This window comes from Myxine glutinosa, chromosome 6 (assembly GCF_964187855.1).
Source record: "Myxine glutinosa chromosome 6, kmMyxGlut1.1, whole genome shotgun sequence".
NCBI lineage: Eukaryota > Metazoa > Chordata > Myxini > Myxiniformes > Myxinidae > Myxine > Myxine glutinosa.
Window position 1 is genome coordinate 153300641 of NC_136266.1, and position 20737 is coordinate 153321377.

The 20737-nt window shown below is 40.9% G+C and overlaps 1 protein-coding gene across 2 annotated transcripts in view; it reads left to right on the forward strand.

Moving 5' to 3' along the window:
• The window catches only part of BRAP (BRCA1 associated protein), a 92729-nt gene that overhangs the window by 29771 nt on the left and 42221 nt on the right, over positions 1 to 20737 (forward strand). For both annotated transcript variants that reach the window (XM_078780788.1, XM_078780789.1), the window contains exons 5-8: positions 11809 to 11998; positions 13254 to 13367; positions 13546 to 13694; positions 15147 to 15222. In XM_078780788.1, the coding sequence (XP_078636914.1) occupies positions 11809 to 11998; positions 13254 to 13367; positions 13546 to 13694; positions 15147 to 15222 (529 nt within the window). The remainder of the gene's footprint in view (positions 1 to 11808; positions 11999 to 13253; positions 13368 to 13545; positions 13695 to 15146; positions 15223 to 20737) is intronic.

Sequence of the window (20737 nt, forward strand, 5' to 3'; positions counted from 1 at the left end):
CTATCATACCGGAGGAGGGAGTAGCCCGGGAGAGATACTAAGGAATCAGAGACATCATAAAGGAGGAAAGTTTCTGTTAAGCAGATCACGTCTGGTTTGACAGAAGCAACCTGTATGGAGAGATCAGTTAAGTTTGAACGAAGGCCCCGGATGTTTGAGGTCCATACCGTTAATGAAGAGGAAGGGGGAGCATCAGATACAGAACAGGGGGGAGGAGGGGTAGGGTAAGATGTGGAAGAGGTGGAAGAGGTAGGGAGAGCTGTTGAAGGTGTGTCAGAGATTTCAGAATAGCTCGGAGAAAGGGAAGGATGGGGCGGACAAAAGGTTTGATGGTGATTGGGTGAGGCACAATGAGGTGTTATTTGAGGAGGGGGAAGAGCGAGGCAGAAGGTTGGGGGAGATGGAGGTGAGAGTTGGAAGGGGGAAGAAGCGGGGAGGACGCTTTGAGGAGGGGGAGTGAGAGGGGGGAAATTGAGAAGCAATGAGGGTGGGGAGATTTGAAGGGGAGGGGTGAGGGGGGAGTTTGGGAGGGAAGGGACAAGGGTAGGGATTTGAAAGGGATGGGATATGGGGGAGATTTGGAGGGGAGGGGTGAGGCAGGAGTCTAGGAGGGGAGGGACGAGGGGGCGTCTTGGCGGTGAGGGGGTAGTTTAGGAGGGAGGGGGCAAGGGGGGAGATTTGAAAGGGATGGGTGATGGGGAAGATTTGGAGGGGAGGGGAGGGGTGATGGGGAAGATTTGGAGGGGAGGGGTTATGGGGAAGATTTGGAGGGGAGGGGTGAGATTGGATTTTAGAAAGTGTACGATTTATGGGAAACGAACATTTATTGCAAAATGAGTTTCTTGTGACCTTCGAGTTAAAAATACGTTTAAGGACGCTGGATGGAGGATGGAGTGCAGGAGAGTTTAGGGAATGTAGAAAAAAGGCACTATAGGAGATGGATATTTTTTTGGGGATGAATTGATTTGGTGAGCAAGTCGAAAGCAGCCTTTTAAAGAAGAAGAAAAAGGTGTTATAAAATATGACGGAATACATAACTTGAGGGGAAAGTGTAAACATTGAAGGTTAATAACAGTGAAAACTATCTGGGGAAATGGGGGAGAAACACGTGGTCGAAGAACGAACGAACGAATAAGAATGAATAAACGAATGAGAACAGAGAAGGAAATGTTTTTTTTTTTTGTTTTTTTTGTTTTTTTTTTGAGTTGAGATTTACACAAGGAAGTAGGCTATGGGTGAAAAGACTGGGAATACAGAGAACGAAAGTTATTGGATCATAAACGACGGACCGCCGAGAGAAAAACAAAGCCTCAAGGTTGTACAGTGTACACTGTACAAGGCCTCAAGACACAACACGAATTAACACGATTTTCAATACAGGTATGAAAGATTTGCACTGAAAAATCTTCGTCGGGACACAATATACATACAACACCATAAATAAATAGTTTTAACGAAAATACAAATGGGAACAATCACTTAACTTCGATTTCAAATCGTTCGCGACGCGGCAAAGGCCTTGCTCGCGACACGGCAAACAGACGATCAATTTATGAAGGATAAACACCGAGAAACAACCAAAGTTGCACACAATAACTTCACACACCGAAAGATAAATACAGTTTCGACAACATACAATTGTGAACAGACTTAACTTCGAAAAACGTGGAGACCGTGTGGAGCTTCGAAAATCCCTCCCACCGTCTCCGAGATCTCGCGAGATCCCAAGAATTACTTTACAAGATTAATAAGAGAGATGAATGTTAAGTATTATGGTGATAATACACCATTTCTTACAAGGGAAGAGACTATTTGTATTGAGGAAATGTATAAGGGTTTAATGATATTTATTATTCAAAATAATTTTAATGGAAATGTTAATACAAGATACTATATAAACAAAATAATGGATTATTTTGAAATTAAACCTGAACTCAGGATAAAATATAGAGTTTCTCAAAAAACTCAAAAAAAGTTCGATGACTTGTTTAACAAATATATAAATGAATGATTTTTTACCCGTTTGGGAAAATAAGATAAAATTTAATAACCATAAAAATCTTCCAAATTCATTGAGATGTCTAATAGTCGGTTCAAGCGGATGTGGAAAAACCTGTTTGCTCTTTAAGATGCTCCTCAGCCCTAATTTTTTAGATTATGATAATTTAATAATTTTTACAAAGTCAAGTTTTCAACCCGAGTATCAACTACTCTCACAGGGTTTTAATGCGGGTCTTAAAAAGGAAGACATTATAGGTTTATTTAAACTTCAAAACAAATTAAATGATTATAATATTGAAGATATAATACAATTATTTTGTGATGCACAGAAATCAAAACCGAAACCAAAACCCATAACTTGTATTCTCAGTGATAATACGGATGATATACCTTCACCCCAAGATTTAGATAAATCAAAAAAGAACCTCGTTATCTTTGATGATTGTGTTAATGAGAGAAACCAAACAGTAATGAATAGCTACTATACAAGAGGGAGACATTCTTCTTGTAATTGTATTTATCTTAGTCAGTCATATTTTCAACTCCCTCGGCGCTCAATAAGAAACAATGCTAATACTTTTATTTTATTTAAGTTAAATTCAATAGATACAAATAATTTTTGGAGAGATAATTGTTCTACATTATGTAGTAAGAAGGAATTTGAAAATTATATGAAACACACGTTTGGAAAATATAAATATATTGTTGTGAAACAAGATGAGATACTAAATGATATTTTTCAATAAATAAATACAGAAAATGAATACCAAAGAAAGAGTAAGAAAGTTTAAAGAACATCAAGAGTTGGTTTCAAAAGTTGTAAAGCAACAGGAAGACATAAAGAAGAAAAGGAGACAGAAACTAACTGGTGAAGAAGCCTTTGAAAGAAAACAAGAGAAATTTTTAAAACCACTTTAAAAAACTCAACAAACGATTTCACCTACAGTTCCCATGGTAGAATTTACTCCGAAAAAATTTCAAATGCTCAAAGATTTTAGTCAAATGACAGAGCAAGAACTTGGAGAATTAGAATATGATGATGAAGGATTATTTCGGCATCTTGAGAAGGTAAATAAACTTTCCAATTATATTGTAGAAGCTCTTCAAAACAATGAATATTTGAAGGGTTCAAAAACCAGAGCAGGTCTCATTCCAACAGAAGAACCAGCACAGTTCCATCTTGTGAAAGAAAAGTTATTGATATTTAATGATAAATTGGTGTTCTTAAGTTCTGACCAACCAAATGTTGAATTAACCCCAAGATTAATGTTTCTTCTAACAAAAGATGGACATGCTAATTCACCTTATTTTGATGAACCGCTTGATATGGAAAGAGAGGAAGATAGAGAGTATATTGAGTTGCTAAACGCACTTGATTATGGAGTTTCTGTTGCTGGTAAAAGTAAGAAGAATGAGAAGGAGAAACATATTATTGATGCTTTAAGTAAGCTTGGTTCGGGTGTTAGTTTTCTTCCAAATGACCCATCACAATTAGTTAATAGGTTATTATTGTTGTTAGGTAGTAAGAAGGCTGGAAACAACAATTGTTTTAATGAAGCATCCGCCATTTTAGATCAGTTGATGAATATGAAAATAATTAATAAATGTCAATACAAAGATATTTTATTAGATATTAAATAAGATGAGAAGCACAATTCTTAGTTTTAATTTCACCACGAGTGATTACACAGCTTCATTCCCTTACCCACTACAACTTGACCCCACAAAAGAATATGAGGCATCTTTATTGTCGATGGAAACATATAATACCTTGTTTAATATCACAGAGAAAAACAACAAGTTTAGTTATAATCCAGGAAGTGGATATAAAACTATAACCGTTTCACCCGGAGCTTACGAGATTTCTCAAATATCTTCAGAAGTCTCTCGCCTTATGAAAGAACAAGGTGATGAACCAAAAAATATTGTAATAGATATTCAAAAACACACTTCAAAATCAACTATTAAACTTAAAAATAATTATAAAGTTGATTTCACGATTGAAAATTCGTTCAGAGAGCTATTGGGTTTCTCTTCAAAAAGATTGAAACTAACGGGACGTCTTACAGTGATAATGTCATTCAAATATCCTCCGGTATAAATTCAGTATTAATTCATTGTGATTTGATTGATGGTGCTTATAACGATGGAATAAGAACAAATACAATATTTTCATTCAGCGCATACTCAACCCCGATTGGTTATAAATTTAATATGGAACCAAAAAATCTTGTCTATTTACCTGTGTCAGGAAAAACCATATACAGAGTAAATTTTAGGATAACCGACCAAGATAATCGTATGATATCCTTTAATGATGAAATTATATCCATCAGAATTCACCTACGTGAAGTTTTTCAATAAATAAATAATGGTTATTGTGAGAAAACACGAGTTGGGAAAATATAAAATAATTACAGGGGATGGGATGTTCCTTTCACCATACTATAAGGGTGAAGGTATGTTTCTTGGTAGAGGATACTATAAACCAAAGAGACAACGGGGTGTGGGACATCAATTTAGAAATAAAGGAGATGGGATAATTGATACTCTAATGGGTATTGGTTCAACCATCCTCAAACATAAAGACCTAATTGGTTCAACTGCTTCAGCCGTGGGCTCAGTTGCGGGTGCTATTAAGAGTATAAAAGATGCTCAAAAGGAGTCTCATAAATTACAAGCAATCAAAGAAATTAAAACAGGTAAAACTCAACTATCTTCACAAGAACGACAAAAAATCATTAAAATACTTGGGTCAGGGTTTCAACAATTTTAATGCTATATAAATACAAGTATGGAAGCGATTGATAGTATCTATGATTTGGATGATACGATTATCATTTCAAACTCCACCAAAAAGGAAGACTATTTTAAGGTAAATGCTATAACAGGAACAGACTGGAATTCAAACGGAACAAAAAGTTTTGAAATAAATAATCAACAAACTTACTTGAATATAGCTGATAGTTTCTTGCTGTGTAAATTTAAATTCACTAAGGTTGCGAATAATACTAATGCTACACTCGTAAATGATTTCTTCTGGAAAATGTTTGATAGTGTCCGCCTGTATATTGGAACACAAGAGGTTGAAGCGGTTGATTATGTCTCTGCTACATCTGAAATGATGAAATTTACACTATATTCTTTTAGTGATAGAATGGGTAAGGGAGCTGTTGAAGGTTTTATTCCTGATATGTCAACGGGTACAAACGCAGACCCTGGTTATAGTCAAAGGAAGGCAATGTATAATGATGATGCAAAAGCAGAGAATAGTTTTACCGTAGCAGTACCTCTCAAAGGTATATTTGGATTTTGTGATTATGACAAAGTTTTGTATGGTCTTAAAATTAGATTTCAACTACAAAGGAATGATAATGTAAATAGGTTGCTTTTTGGGGTTGAAAATGCTTTTGGTGAAAATAATAAATTTGTTATTAATGATATGTGTTGGTATATTAGTGAATATACTCCTAATCTTAAAACGGAAGAGATGTTGAATAGAAGACTTAACTCAAAGAAACCGCTAAATGTATCATACCTTAAAAGAAGATGTCAACACGTTAAACTGGAACACACTACCTACACTTGGAATTTAGGTGTTCTGGAAGGAAAACCACGATACCTATGGCTCATTTTTAAGAAACCAGTGGAGATGAAGGTACTGATAAGAATAATGCGCTGAGTGATAATGCTAAGGTGAAACAACTTCGGGTTTCTCTTGATGGCACATTTTACCCGCGAGATAGATTGGAAATTGATTGGGAAAAAAATGATTATGCGGAAGCCTACAAGTCTTACCAAAAGGTGTGTGAAAGCAACGGTAATAATGATCCTATTTTGGATATGGTTGCATTTCAAAAACTTTATACAATCTACGCAATTGACCTGAGTTCTCAAAAGGAAGCTATAAAGTCTAATCGAGTGGATACTTCTCTATACATTGAAAGAGGGGAGAGTGAAGAGGTTAATGCATATTGTTTGCTTTTGGAGGAAACAGAATTACAGATTAATACAGATAATGGTGTTATGATTAATATCACATAGGTTTTTTCTCATAAATAAATGGTTGGGGTATATGTTAATCAAATCAATCTTAATAAATTAACATCTTGTATTCAAAATCAAAAGCCTTGTATTATTAATGTTAATACAATTCAAAGAAAAGGAGCAGTAAGAATTGATGTTTTACTCACAAGAGAGCAGGTGAAAACACTAAATGATGTTGGATCACTTAAAATTAAAATGACGAAACCTAAGTTAAAGAAATATTCAATGGACGAGTCAAGAGGAGGATTTCTCCCATTTCTAATTCCTTTATTTGCTGGTTTAAGTGCGGCGGGAGCATTGACTGGTGGTATTTCAGCAGCGGTAAAAACTGCTAACGAAAGGAAGGCACAACTAAAAGCTCAAAAAGAATTGGAAAGACATAACAAGGAGTTGGAGAAACAAATTAGTGGAAGTGGTGTAATTGTAGATTTTGCTCAAAAACTTGAAAGTCTACCTGATAAAGCTAGATTGTTGGTTGGAGATATGCTTTCCTCTATCGCTCAAGCGGGTGTTAAACTAACTAAAAGGGGTAATGGATTGTATCTTTCTCATAAATAAATGAATAAATGGTTTAAACAATTTGGAAAGAATACAACGTCAAATATTGAACTAGCTAAGTATTGTAAAAAACTCAAAATTGATAATGTGGTTATTTGTATGAGAGATGAATTAATACATATAAATAAGAATACAAAGAATATTATTATGAATTTAGACACACAGAATGGTTCTCATTGGGTTTGTATTCATAATAGTCAGGATAAATATTATTTTGATAGTTATGGTATGCCACCACCTGTTGAAGTAATACAATTCTTACAGAATGGTGTTTATCAAACATTTCAAGTTCAAGAAATTAATTCTAAATGTTGTGGTCAATTATGTTTATATGTATTATTTCAACTCAACAATAATGAAAATTTTTATGATATCATTTTTAATTTAATATAAATGACATGTTGGAAAAGATGGTTCTATCTTTGGAAAATCCTCTCAGGATATTGATTTATCAAATTATTATACAAAGGCACAGGCTGAACGACAAAAATATAGTATAAGTAAAAATATTAATATGAAGAATACTTATAAATTAATCAATTATCCAAACCCTACAGATGCGAATGACTTAATTAGATTCAGTGATTTATCACAATATATATTTTTAAATAAAACAGCACGTTTTGTTAAACAAGTAAAATTTACAACCACAACACCTGGTTATACTGACCATACACCTTTCCTCATTGAATTTAACTACCTGCTTACAATTGAATTTTATAAAGAAGGACATATAGTTAATATGCGAATTAATAAATGGGGGTATGATATGCCTGATTTAGGGTATAATTGGTATTTTTCAATAAACTTAGAAGACCTACATGATTTGAATCAGTCTCGTAAAGAAGAATATTATCCGCTTGGCAAGGATAAGGATTTATGTGGAAGTACAATTAGTAAACAACAAATACATGATTTTAAGAAAAGAAAAATATATGATAGTATAGCGATGGTTAACATGACAAAGAAGGAAGGTAATGAGATAAGGATAGAAAGCTGAGGAATACAAACCGATTTGGTAGTGGGAAGATGGGGTGGTATTACCTGTTATAATATTAATCTCACATATATTTCTGATACATAAATGGCAGGAAAAAGACTACAAGAGAATTATAATTTTTGTATTCAGGGATACCTACAAGAAAAGGGTGCTCGGTATTACATACCTTATGATTTGGAGCATATACATGGAAATTTTATCATTAAAAACTGGCCTTATACTGATATTGCTAAACCCACAAATAGAGACTTGTTTAAAATATTAAATAAAAATGAACTTCTCGAAGTTATGAAATATAAAACTCTTTTAGAAATAGTCAACAAATCTTATTGGTATCCTATTATGAGAAAAATAATTATAGATACAAGAATATCTCAAAATCCAGATGAGTATATGTATAATATTCTTTGGGGCTCAAGCTCAAGGGTAGCAAGGGAAGGAGTTGAAGAAGAGAAGGAGGAAAGAGAGAAAAAGGAGAAGGAGGAAAGGGAGAAAAAGGAGAAGGAGGAAAGGGAGAAAAAGGAGGAGGAGAGGGAGAAAAAGGAGAAGGATGAAAGGGAGAAAAAGGAGAAGGAGGAGAAGGAGAAGGAGGAGAGGGAGGAAAGAGAGAGGGTGGAATTCCAGCAGTGTGTCCACGAGGACATCAAAGTGTACCTGCAGGAAAAGAAAGTACCAAAGTTGTGGGACGCAGCCACCATGGCAGATGATTATGCCTTAACCCACCGAATAGGGGTCCACAAACCTAACTCCTCGCCTAGACTTCAGCAGGGGAGTTATGGAACACCCCGTGCGGAGAACGACAATACATGGCGGCGGCCTCGAGAGGATTATGGGGACAACTCTGATATCCCAACTGTTCGAAATCAGGGGGCTACGGGCCCAAGACAAACTTATTTCCCGGGGGGCCCGAGGCAGACCACGAGTTTTTCCTCCGGGCCTACTTGCGCCTTTTGCAAAAAACCTGGACACTTGATGTCCAGTTGTTACCTCATGAAAAGGGACAACCCAGAGCGGAGTCCGACTAGTACAACTCCGAATGCGATGGTAAACGTAAGAAATCGCCCACAGAAGAGTTACCAACCATTTATTTATGAGGGGTTGGTCTCACTCGAGGGAGACTTGACTAACCCAAGACCTGTTAGGGTATTGAAGGACACAGGAGCCCATCAATCCTTAATGCTTGAAGGCATTTTGCCATTGTCAAAGAGTACCGCAACTGGTGATAGGGTTCGGTTACAAGGGATCTGTGGCTGTGTTAGTGCCCCACTTCATGTTATCCATTTGGAATCCGATTTGGTGTCAGGACCGGTCACCGTCGGTTTACAAGCCACGCTTCCTGTAGAGGGATTATCGGTGATTATCGGGAATGATTTGGCCGGGGGGCAAATTTATGGTAACCCGAGGGTGGGTAAAGAGCACCGCAGGGGAAATAACACCACCCCAGCTCGGGATGGCGACAAAAGTGTCAAGTTATTTGGAGGGGGACTGAACTTCAACACAGAGGAAGAAGTTCTGACCTCTGTCTTCAACCGATATGGGCCGCTGGTGGAAGTGCGGGTGGTAAAAGACAGGGAAACGCAACGGTCAAGAGGGTTCGGCTTTGTCACGTTTGCAAGCACAAAAGACGCCAGGGAGGCAGAGAAGAATTGGAATGATAAGGATTTGGAGGGTCGGACCATAACAGTAGGGAAGGCATTTCGTAGGCGTCGAGAGGTCTACAGAAGAGGACCACTTGGCGGTAGTTTTGGTGTTGGCAGCAGCCGATATTACTATGGAGGCTCCCAGAGTTACGGCATCTCCCGAAAGAATGATTGGCAGAGGACTGGCCGAGAAGGAGACCGCCAGTCAGGTGACTGCTGGGACAAGGGGTCCCACCGTAACTGTTAGGAGTCCGGAGAAGTTGAAGCCCTCTATATACGGCGGAGCCGCCGAGCCTGGGCTCCTACACGGGCTAACCGTGAACGCCACGTTCTTAAAAGGCGTCCCGGTAGGGAACGTTCCTGCACGGACTAACCGTGAACTCCACGTTCTTAAAGGCGTCCATGTAATGAACTTTCCTCCCTGGACTAACTGTGAACCCCACATTCCTTAAGGCGTCCATGTAGTGAGTACTCAGCTGGGCCTCCATCCAAGAGCAACTAGAAGTTGTTGACGCTTGGTCTAGAGGGAATTACCTTGGAATCTCTGGGGGGTTTTGGTGAAAGTTTGTTGCTTTATTTTTGAGATGCGATAATTGTGCCCGGGGGGAACTGATGATTTGGGGTATCGGGTTGGTTTATCAAAGTTGGCCGGCACAGAAAGTTTTCGTGGGGTTCAAACTTTCTTGCTTGAAGGGGGGGAGTGTTTTGGATCCCGGATTTAGGTGAATTACTATTCATGTCATTGCTTATTAATGTTTATTCTATTAAAGGTTGTTGTGGTTAAAGGGTTAGAGAGGCTCTGGATAACAGGAGACCGGAAACGGGATAGTGAACCGGAAGAAGAAAAGACACGAGGTCCGGGAGAAGCGGCTATCTTCTTCTTCCTCGTCCAGCTCCGATGCGAGCAGTGTCGATATTGATTCGCGTTGGGAACGCTGAGTTTGAAAAGCCCGTCTGGCGAGGGGAGTTACCTGTGCGGGGGGGGATTGCCTGTTACGTGTCAGGTTGCCGTGGCTTCCTGGAAGGAACCAAGCGTCCGGCACTGTTCGCCTCGACGCCTCCGAGGGCGTGTACGAGTCGCACCTTGGGCCTCGCGCGCTTTGTGAGCCGCGCTTTGCTTTACCCGCTTTGCTTTGCAAGGAGGTGTGCGCTGCAGCAGCTGTTCCCGGTACGTGACGTGCACGTTTGGAGCACGTCAGCCAGGGGTCCGTTCAACCGCCCGTGTGCGGAGAAGTCGACCTTCACCTTGGTCTGGAGGGGCCCAGAGACATTGGGAGGGACAGTGACTATTGAGGGGTCGTGAGTGGGGAAAGGGGGGAAATATATGAGATGGCCATCTTAGTAATATTGTGGATTGATTGTTGATTGTTGTTGATGGATTGAGAATATATTATTAATTAATCCGGATCCTTGGTGTGGGGTTGCTTATTGACCTGAATTGTTTGTGTCTTTCATATTGATTGCATTACGAAAGCGTATAAATCATATATCTTTCTGGCGGGGTCCTCCCACGGTCCGGGGGTCACCAAGACCAGGTAGTTACCGGGAGGACCACGTAACAACTGGAAATGATGTAATGTCTCAACAGAAAATGATGTAATGTTTCAACAGAAAATGATGTAATGTTTCAACAGAAAATGATGTAATGTTTCAACAGAAAATGATGTAATGTTTCAACAGAAAATGATATAATGTCTTAACTAAAAATAATGTAATGCTGGAGAGTTTATAAAGTGGGTGGGCTTTAGTAAAAAGTGGGCGGGGCTTTAAAAAATGGGCGGAGCTTACCAAAACTGGGCGGGGCTTAGCAAAAAGTGGCACGGAGCTTAACAAAAAGTGTGTGGCACAGGACCCGAACATAAATCAATGATCAATGAACAACAATGATCATTGATAGTAAGAGTAAAAGGCCCATAAGACCAAGGGGGTCAGGAATAGAGGTGTTAAGGGGAAATGAAGAAAAGTGATGGTGAGAGGAAAATTTACATGTAAGTGAGAAGGATCATAGGTTCATAAGGCTAGAAGGATTATAGGTTCATAAAGGAAGAAAATCATAGGTTCATAAGGCGAGAAGGATTATAGGTTCATAAAGGAAGAAAATCATAGGTTCATAAGGCGAGAAGGATTATAGGTTCATAAGGCGAGAAGGATTATAGGTTCATAAGGTGAGAAGGATTATAGGTTCATAAGGTGAGAAGGAATATAGGTTCATAAGGCGAGAAGGATTATAGGTTCATAGAGGGAGAAATAGAGGTGTTTATGGTTTTTGAAAAAGACAGGGGGGTAAATGACATTAGATAGGGATTTCCCATGTTAAACGGAGGTGTCCCAGAAGCAACATTTATCACCTACTGGTATCTCTAGTCAGTGCAGTATACTGTTTATTCTAACAGGTGAGTGCCAGGGTTATTGCCCCTATGTTTTGGACATGCTGTGGGGAGCCTAAAAATACACCCAATATTTGATGCCATCATTTGCCCACTTTAACTCTTGCCTGGCATATGCTTACTTTTTTTTTTTCAGTCGTTTAGGGATAATTTTGTTTGTTTGTTTGGCTAACAGCCAGCCAGTGCCACTGTCCGGACCAGCAAGGCGCAGTTGTCTTCTGGCAATGTTGTCCGTGCCAGCGTGGGCGTCGAGCCGGGAACTGCTGTCGTTCTTGGCACCGATAGCAGATTCTCTGCGACATCTTAAGGTGGTTCGTGATTCTACTCCAAACCAGTACATGCTACTGCTTCTTTTTCATTCGCTGGTAAGATGGCCGATGTTGGAGGATTTGAAGAAAAATGATAGTCGTTCCAGGTCATGTGATGATCCTACTAATAATTAGCATCTAGTCTGCAAATTGTTGCATCTAGGCTTTGGACACAAGCACAATTTTTTTTATTGCAGGCTCCATTTTTTATTGCTCCATTGCAAATGGAGCACCTCGCCACCATTAGATAATTTTAATTACATCTTGTGAGTAAATAAATGTAAACTGTTGCTCCCGGCTTGCCCCCTTGATGACGGAAGATGCCATTTCCATTTTTGCCGCATTCACCCCCAACTTGTTTGGAACCCCGTGCGGGCACGGGCAACTTGCTCGTAGTTGTAAAAACTTACCATCTCTAATTTGAGGAAATCTGACATGGCACCTTTTGCCATTATATGAGAGGTAGTCAAAACGTCTTCAACTTGATCACAAAGCAAAACTCAACCTAGATGTTTGATTGTTTGTTTCTTTTCTTTGTTGTTTCCTTCCCAGTGATTATTGTTATTTTACCAATGCCAATGACATTGAAGTAATGTTTTGGGCGAAAGCAATAATCTATGGGAGAATCGTTTTGACCCTCACCCCTCCCAAGCCCCCTTGTACTTGGTGTGGCTTGCCTGGCTACATGCCATCTTTAGATGTTTTCAACCTGGGATAGTCATTTCTGACTTCTATCATTCTACAGTGGGATAAGGGGCGACAAAAAGTTTTGGCTGCAGTCCATCCACATCATAGTAATCATGTTTTTGGCTCAGCAGTTGCACATTTATTCTTTGCCCTGTATGCGATATACTCTCTCAGCCCCTTTATTCAAGTAAAGTGTTTTCCCTAGCCTGACAACCTAATGATTATTTATTTTTGTTCTACTACTACTACTTTAATAACCCAATTATTCCCATATTTCCTTGGAATTGGCCGGGTAACGTTTTTGGCCCAAGTCTTTCACAAAAATTGTTGGCCAGGCCTGACGTTTGAATGTTGTAGAAATTTGATCACGGTATCAATGCAAAATCTTCACAAAAGACTGTGGAATCTTTAACGTTAGCAGATGGAACACCAAACAACTTGATGTCCATCCGAGGGATGGTGTACTTTATGATGGAACTCGTTGCTTATGAGGCAGCAATCTGACAGTTCACAGTGGGGCCAATCATTGAACTCTAGCTAGGTAGCTCAAAAGGTGTCGGACAGTTTGTATTATTGTTCTTCTTACTACAATTGTTTTACTCCGTTTTCTAAACTGTGGTGCTAGGCAGCAGCAGATGAGTTCTACACAGAGTTCAATGGACGCCGTTTCTCTTCATTGGAGGAAGAAACGTGCCACCTAGTGTACGTCAAGAAGGCAGAAACTGTTCGTTCTAATCAGGTAAACACCATAGGCTCTGCGCACTTCTATGGAAGATTCATCATGACATGACGAAGGCACAACAAATCAGCAACCAGTAACGCACTAATGACTTATTGGTGTTTTCTACCAAAATGTGGTAATTTGACATGTATTCCTTCACCATGAGCTCTTTACATCCAATGTTAATCAATTCTAGGGTGCAAGCATGCCGGTGATGGGCCTCACAGAATTGCCACCATGCATTATCTGCCTGGAGAGGATGGATGAGGCGGTGAGTGGTGTGCTCACTATACTCTGCAACCACTCTTTCCACAGCACCTGCCTGCAGCCGTGGGCTGACACAACGTAAGGTTTCTGTCAGAGTTATCATCAATTATGTTCTTCGTCTTTGCTTTTTCATGAACCCTTCTAGTCAAAAAAGACTGCAAAAAAACAACCAAAAAACAAATATCATAACAAACCTTGTGTAGCTTAGACTTGGTTGCTTTATGCAGCCTTCTTTGACGAGAATGTCTGAGTGTGGATTATCCCCGTAACCAAAGGTGGACACAGGTTATGATTTCAACCCTTTTTGTCTGTCTGTCTCTGCTGTTTGTCTGTATGTTTGTCTGTGAGCAGGATATCTCAAAAAGTTATGGATGGATTCAGATGAAACTCTGTGGACAGGATGGGAGTATGACAAGGACGAATTGATTAGATTTTGGTGAAGATCTAAATGCGAGTGTTAAAAAAAAAAAAATGTTCTTAAGTGATTTTTCACAATTGGGAGATAACGGTATAGCTATAGAGCATCCAATATAAATGGAGTGTGTGTGTGTGTGTGTGTGTGTGTGTGTGTGTGTGTGTGTGTGTGTGTGTGTGTGTGTGTGTGTGTGTGTGTGTGTGTGTGTGTCAGTCACGTGGGTTATGTTTCTGGAAAATGTTGCTATAGTTTGTCGTTAAAACCACGATGCTGAAAATCAAGGGCCAATGGGATAAGGGGGGATCGGTTCCTGGGTTTGGATAAAATGTAGAGTAAGGTCTGCGGCAGCCAAAAATAAACCCATCACAATTGAAATAAACATGTAAATAAATACAGTATGATATGTTAAGTTTGGAATTTAATTTTTTTTAAATATTAAAAACCTGCTACGGCATAAATCCCTTCTCGATTCGTTCCATAAGTTGTGGTGCGGTTTTTCGCAGCATCATGATCTGCCATGGTTGAACTCGGGTCTTCGGCCCCGGGTCCCTCTTGGAAATGTTGGAAAATCTGCAATGATTTTTCTCGTATCACCAGTCTACTCATAGGAGTAAATCCGCAATGGTTTCTCCCATAGCACCAGTCAGCTCAAAGGGGTAAATCCACAATGGTTTCTCCCGTATCACCGCTCCACTCATATAGGGGTAAATCCGCAATGGTTTCTCCCATAGCACCAGTCAGCTCAATGGGGTAAATCTCCTTGGAGATTCCGCTCCACTCATAGTGGTAAATCCACAATGGTTTCTCCAGAGTGCGTATCACCAGTCCACTCATTGGCACTATTTTCTGTTTGGTCATCGATCCAAACATTGAGCGCTTTTTCCATCTTTTCAATGCTTGGAAACCAGATGGAGGATATGGGAAATCGCAGAGAATGTAAGATTTACTATCATTGTGTATCGGAATAAATGTTTTCTACTATAAGGTGTGCTCTTGTGTTTGTGCACATGTATTGCAGCTGTAATAATCGGTGTTTTGAAGAAAACAATTATGAGTAAGAATGTAATTATTCCTTTGCTCTCTCTCGCATCTCCTTGCTCTTTCCTTTTTTACAGTTGTCCTGTTTGCCGCTACTGTCAGACACCGGAACCAACGCAAGATAACCACTGCTTTGCGTGTGGAGTACAGGAGGTACATTAAGATTCTCTGTCTGGATATCTCGCCATCTTGTTTCCACTCATTCTTGTTGGTAGTTTTACTGGCGCAATGCCTTCCTGCCATGGGCTTCATAAGGAGGATGGGATTTAATGGGAGTAGTACGATCAGTACTGTTTTAGTCCTAACTATTGTGTTTGTAGGATTTTGCTGATGTGTGTACCACATAATCCCATTGAGATAAAATGAGGATTAAAATTTGCAAGTTGACTAACTTTTACTTTACTTTCCAGTTCAGTTTAGTTAGATGTATGATGTCAGGCTGTGGGCAGCGGAATTGTTAAATATTTAATTGATATTAAACTTCGGGTAATTCTTTTTATTGGGGGAGAGGGGGAAGGTGGAGAGGGCACTCTAAACTGTAAACATTCCCATGGTGTGGAATACTGGGCTTGTACATCCTGAATACTGTTCTGAATTTTGGGGTGGTGTTGTATAGATTCAGGTAGATCTGCATAGGTAGGTGCTGCGATGATCGTGGGTAGAAAGAATCATTTCGATGTACATAAGTCAGGGACCTGTTTAGCCCGAATGTCGGATTAAGTGCATATTTGTCCCGATTACGAGGAATGGGGCATGTTAACTCGAGTAGGGATTACGTTAATTCCCCTGTGCATGAGACCTTGTGATCTATCCTTTGTCACTTATGGCACTGCACATAAACACGAGTGAGGAATCCCACCATTAAAGCACCACACATACTCATTAACCCCCCCCCCCCTCCATCCCCCCACAATAAAACCAACCAGAAGCCAGACATCAACACCAGGGCTAACAACACCGCCTGGTTGAACACACCTCGCTCAATCAGGCCGAAGAACGCCCCGGAGACTCGTGATTGCCCAGGGCGGACCAAGAAGCGACTTGCTATTGGGCGGGAGTTGACCAATGGGAAGAACCGAGTAAGGAAGGACTTGTGATTGGCCAGGGGAAAAATTGAACATTGGCAGAAGATTGGCAGAAGCGCCCCACTGATTGGTGGAAGGAAGGCTGAGAAGGAAGCGACACACTGATTGGCCACCCACCGATGGCATGAGGAAGAAGCGAGGCGGCGATTGGTGGAGAACTGGGCCAAGTGCGGGTGGTCTGCGGGGATTGGTGGAGAGAGGCAGATGACGTCACAAGCCGATGTTAAAAGAGCTGAAGGACAGACATTTTACTCTCTTCTTCTTCTTGCCCTCCGCCTTTGCTCGCTTGCCGTCATCTCTTGCCTTTGCTTTTCGCCTTCCTCTCTCTTGTTCGTTTGTCCTCCCTCGCACTCACGTGCTGGGACCGACCGTGCAGAGAACGCCACCGGGTAAACCAGGAGAGGCAACCGGAACTGCGGTTCTCCGAGTGGACGACGTGTGGACGCGCGGCTTGCCGCTGCGACGTACTGAGGCTGAGCAGCGCGGGAATGGGCGGTTCCCGCCAACACACCGGACGAGTCGACGAACCCCGACGAGACCCCGAGTGGTTGAGCTAAACACACACACACACACACACACACACACACACGGTTATTTTTATTTATCTTTCATATAGGAACATTATTTATTATCGCGCGTTTTATTTTGTATTACCGGCCTTCCGTTTAATAAAGCCGGCGTTTATTTTTGTACATAAAATCCGGTTCGTTTGAGTTATTTTTGCAGGTTTGAAGACTGCTCAGCGGATCGCTCAGGTAAAAGCTTCTTCTTCTTCTCTTTCTTCCTCGCGCATATATAGTACAATCCGCTATTGAACCGAACGTCTCGAAGTAACGCTCGTTACACAACTCTCCATTTCATGGAGAGTAAACCTAATAATAATATTGTAAATTTAAGCATAACACTTTAATCCCAATGTCGTGAATGCAAAGTTCCTAGATTGAAGCGGTGTATGGTTCATGAATCGATGATAAGTGGTGTACGGTACTAATAACCGTGGAAGTAAGGAATTGGCCTCGGTTTTTTTTATAATATAATTTTCATAATAATGATAAAGTAACGTTAATATTATATTAAATCTAATTGTAACACCAATCCCTTCATAGTGACTGCAAAGTTACTGGAGGTTAAAATATATCATCTTTCGATACAGTCTGGCACCCCGCTCTGCTCACCAAACTCTCCTCCGAAGGTATCCATGGAAATCTCGACGCTAGCTTGCGGACTTCCTCTCTGGTCATGGTCAACGTGTGGCCCTGAATGGATTTTTCTCATCTCCCCTTCCTGTTCAGGCTGGAGTTCCCCAAGGCAGTGTTCTGGGCCCTGTGCTTTTTCTGGTCTTCATCAACGATCTCTCCGACTCTGGAAAATCCTCTCTATCTCTTTGCTGATGATTCCACTCTCTGCCGCTCCATACCTCGTCCCTCAGATTGGCAGTCTGCAGCTCCCTCACTCTCTGCAGACCTGGGCAAAATCACAGACTGGTCAAACAAGTGGAATATGTCTTTCAATCCTGACAAATCTCACACTTTCACGATGTCTCTCCGAAAAGACCGTCTGGACAACCCTCTCATCTACTTTCTCAGCAATCCTCTCCAAGAATTTCTGTCACTCAAGCTCTTACGTCTCACAATCTGCCATGATCTTTCCTGGGAAAAACCACATTTCCAAGCTGGCCTCCAAAGCCAGTCGCCGACAGGGCATCCTCCGTCGTGCGAAGTCCTTCCTTGGCACACCTGACATCCTCACCACATACAAGGCTTTCGTCCGCAACTCAATGGAATACTGCTCTCCCCTCTGGGCTGGTGCTCCTGCCTCACAACTAGCTTGGCTACACGCTGTTGAAACCAAAGCTTTCAGAATCATTGGAATCTCCTGCGATGAAGCTATCTCTGAGGGCCTTTTACTCACTCACCGCAGGCAGGTTGGTGGTCTTTCTGTCTTCTATCGACTCCTCTCTGGCCTAGCCCCCTCCCCCCCCCAAGCTTTGTCTGTGCTCTGTCCCCCAAATACTCCTACGACCTATAGGAGCACAAGATCTGCCAGCAACCCTTTTCTGGTGAAACTGCCAAAATCAAGACTCTCTGCTCACCTTCACTCTTTCATTCCTCTTTTCTCCCACTTCTTGAACATTTTCCCCCACTCTCTTCAATCCCACTCCTCCCACCAGATCTTTAAAACAGCTGTTCACCACCATCTCTTATCTTCCCCCACCCAAAACTTTGATCTTTTCTGCCCTCATTGATTCACCCCAGATCCACTTTTCTGAAATGCCGACTTCTATCCTGGAAGTCCTCGCTGTATCCATGTGTTTTTTTTACCTCTCCCAACCTCCACCACCCCTTCCCACGCCTCCTCCCCCCAAGCTTTCTCCCTCCCACAGATCTCCCGATGTCCCTGCTTTCAAATGTTGTACTTGTGTGCTTCCCCCTCTCTCCCCATCTTGTCTCCCGCTCCCTTTATGTATTATGTGTCCGTTTTTTTTTTTTTGTCATTATTGTTGGCTCTTACATGAGCCTCGATCTTGCATACAAAAAAAAAAAAAAAAAGTCTTCTATATATTAAAGTAGCGGTAGTTTTGTGGCCATCCATCATGCTACGTCATTACGTCCATGATGTAATTACGGCGTACGACACGACGGCTGACTCCACTGATCGACATTTTAATATACTAGTACACCCGCTCACTACGAGAGCATCATGTTCGGTCATTCCTCTTTGGGGTATATAGATTACAGTCTCTCTATGGTCGGGTCTCAAGAACATTTGGGTGTGTTAATTTACCAAGTTTAATGTGGAAAGTTCGCCAAGTGGTTTAAGCATTCGAGCAAGCACTCCATTCAAAACCATAAATGAGCAGCTGGCTTGGCAAGCGCCAGCTAGCTGCTTGGTAAATTACACACCTTGGACTTCCTCCCTTTCAGTTTAGTGTTAAACAGCAGGAAAAGTGTGTTTCATTGGTGGTTTTCAAAACAAAACCTTAATTGCTGGGTTTCAAAAGGCCGCTATGAAAAACGCCACTTTAGTGGCAGGAAGGGTCATGTTATTTACCCAACCCTTGTGGGGTATATAGATTACAGTAGATTTTCGCTCAGTTCTGTAAGTAAAACGTACTTCACAGATGTCGGGATTCCTCCAAATTTCTTTGTTTCATGTCATAAACAGCATTAGCAACTGTTTAAAAAGCTAATCATATGTGTTTGTAGTTTATAATATTTTTACTTCTGGTGGAGGTTGTTGCTCCCACGAAAACGCCATGATAAGCTATTTGTAAATGTTGACACGGCGTAAGTTCAAGGAGGAAAAGCCCCTTGGGGATGTGGGACATTATTAGTGTTGATATAGTTTTGTAATAACATTAATATTATGCTATTATCATTCGTTTTGTTATTAGAAATGGCCTTGGAAAAACGCCACGATAAAGTTAGCTTAATATGGATATACACATCAACACGCAATCCCAATGGCAGCAATGGTGGGGAAAACCCGCTTGGGGGAGAAAACCCCCTTGGGGAGGGGGGGAAATGAATGCGCTACCACCTTCATTCTGTAACCCGTAGTCATCCTGTCAAGTTTGGTTGATTGGATAAGTAATGACGGAATGTATCACGGTGAAATATCATGAAACAGACAGACGCCAAATTGCGTATTTTAGTATGATATGTTTTACAGGCCGAACATGTCGTCGAAGCGGTCGAACCTGTCATGTGTTTTACACACAGACAGCTATACGTTGCAGCGAGTAGAGTAGGAGACACACTCGATCTGGGCAATATTTGACAACTAGAGTGAATTTTTTTTTTTTTTTTTTTTTTGTATACTGAATCAAGGCTTGTGAAAGAGCTAACATTTACTTCACAAACAAATCAACCAGACAAACAAAATATATAACAAGAGGGAGCGGAAGACAAGATGGGGAGAGAAGGGGAAGCACACAAACGCAACATATAATGAGAGGAACTGCACATGCTGCAGGTCGACTAACCCGCAACGTTGTTTATAGTGAGATCATATAAACTCAGGAGCAGATCGAGAGTGAAACTTGGAGGGTTAATAGCTCCCAAGAAAATGTTACTTTAAAATATAAATGTTGCAAAATGAGTCCCTACTCACTGGGTCCTCTCTCAAGGAGGTTGGTGGTAGGATTTGCCCTCCGGCCGTAGTTGTGTGTGTCAGGATAGTGCTGAGGTCACTTTGATAGTGTTGACTAACTGACCAACATATAGAATGAACATATGTCACCCACAGGGTGAACCATATCTTGCCAAAATGTGAACATGAGTGACTTGCTTCAGGTCACACTGAGGTGAACACCTCCATGATTGGCCGCAAAGTGACCTTGACCTTTGACCTTGACCTTCATAATTTTGTGTGCTAAAGGGTATCTCTAAAAGACTCTGATATGCGAACTTACAAGAGTTTCCAAAGGGAACTGTGCTCTACAGAGTGACCTAAACAATGCGAACTAAAGCAATACAATATACATGAAAAGTGCAGTTTTTTCGTCATAACGCCGTCAAATGACGTCACATTGTCAAACTAGTTATATGTTTGGAAAGCACTCAACAAGGGCTTCAATTTGA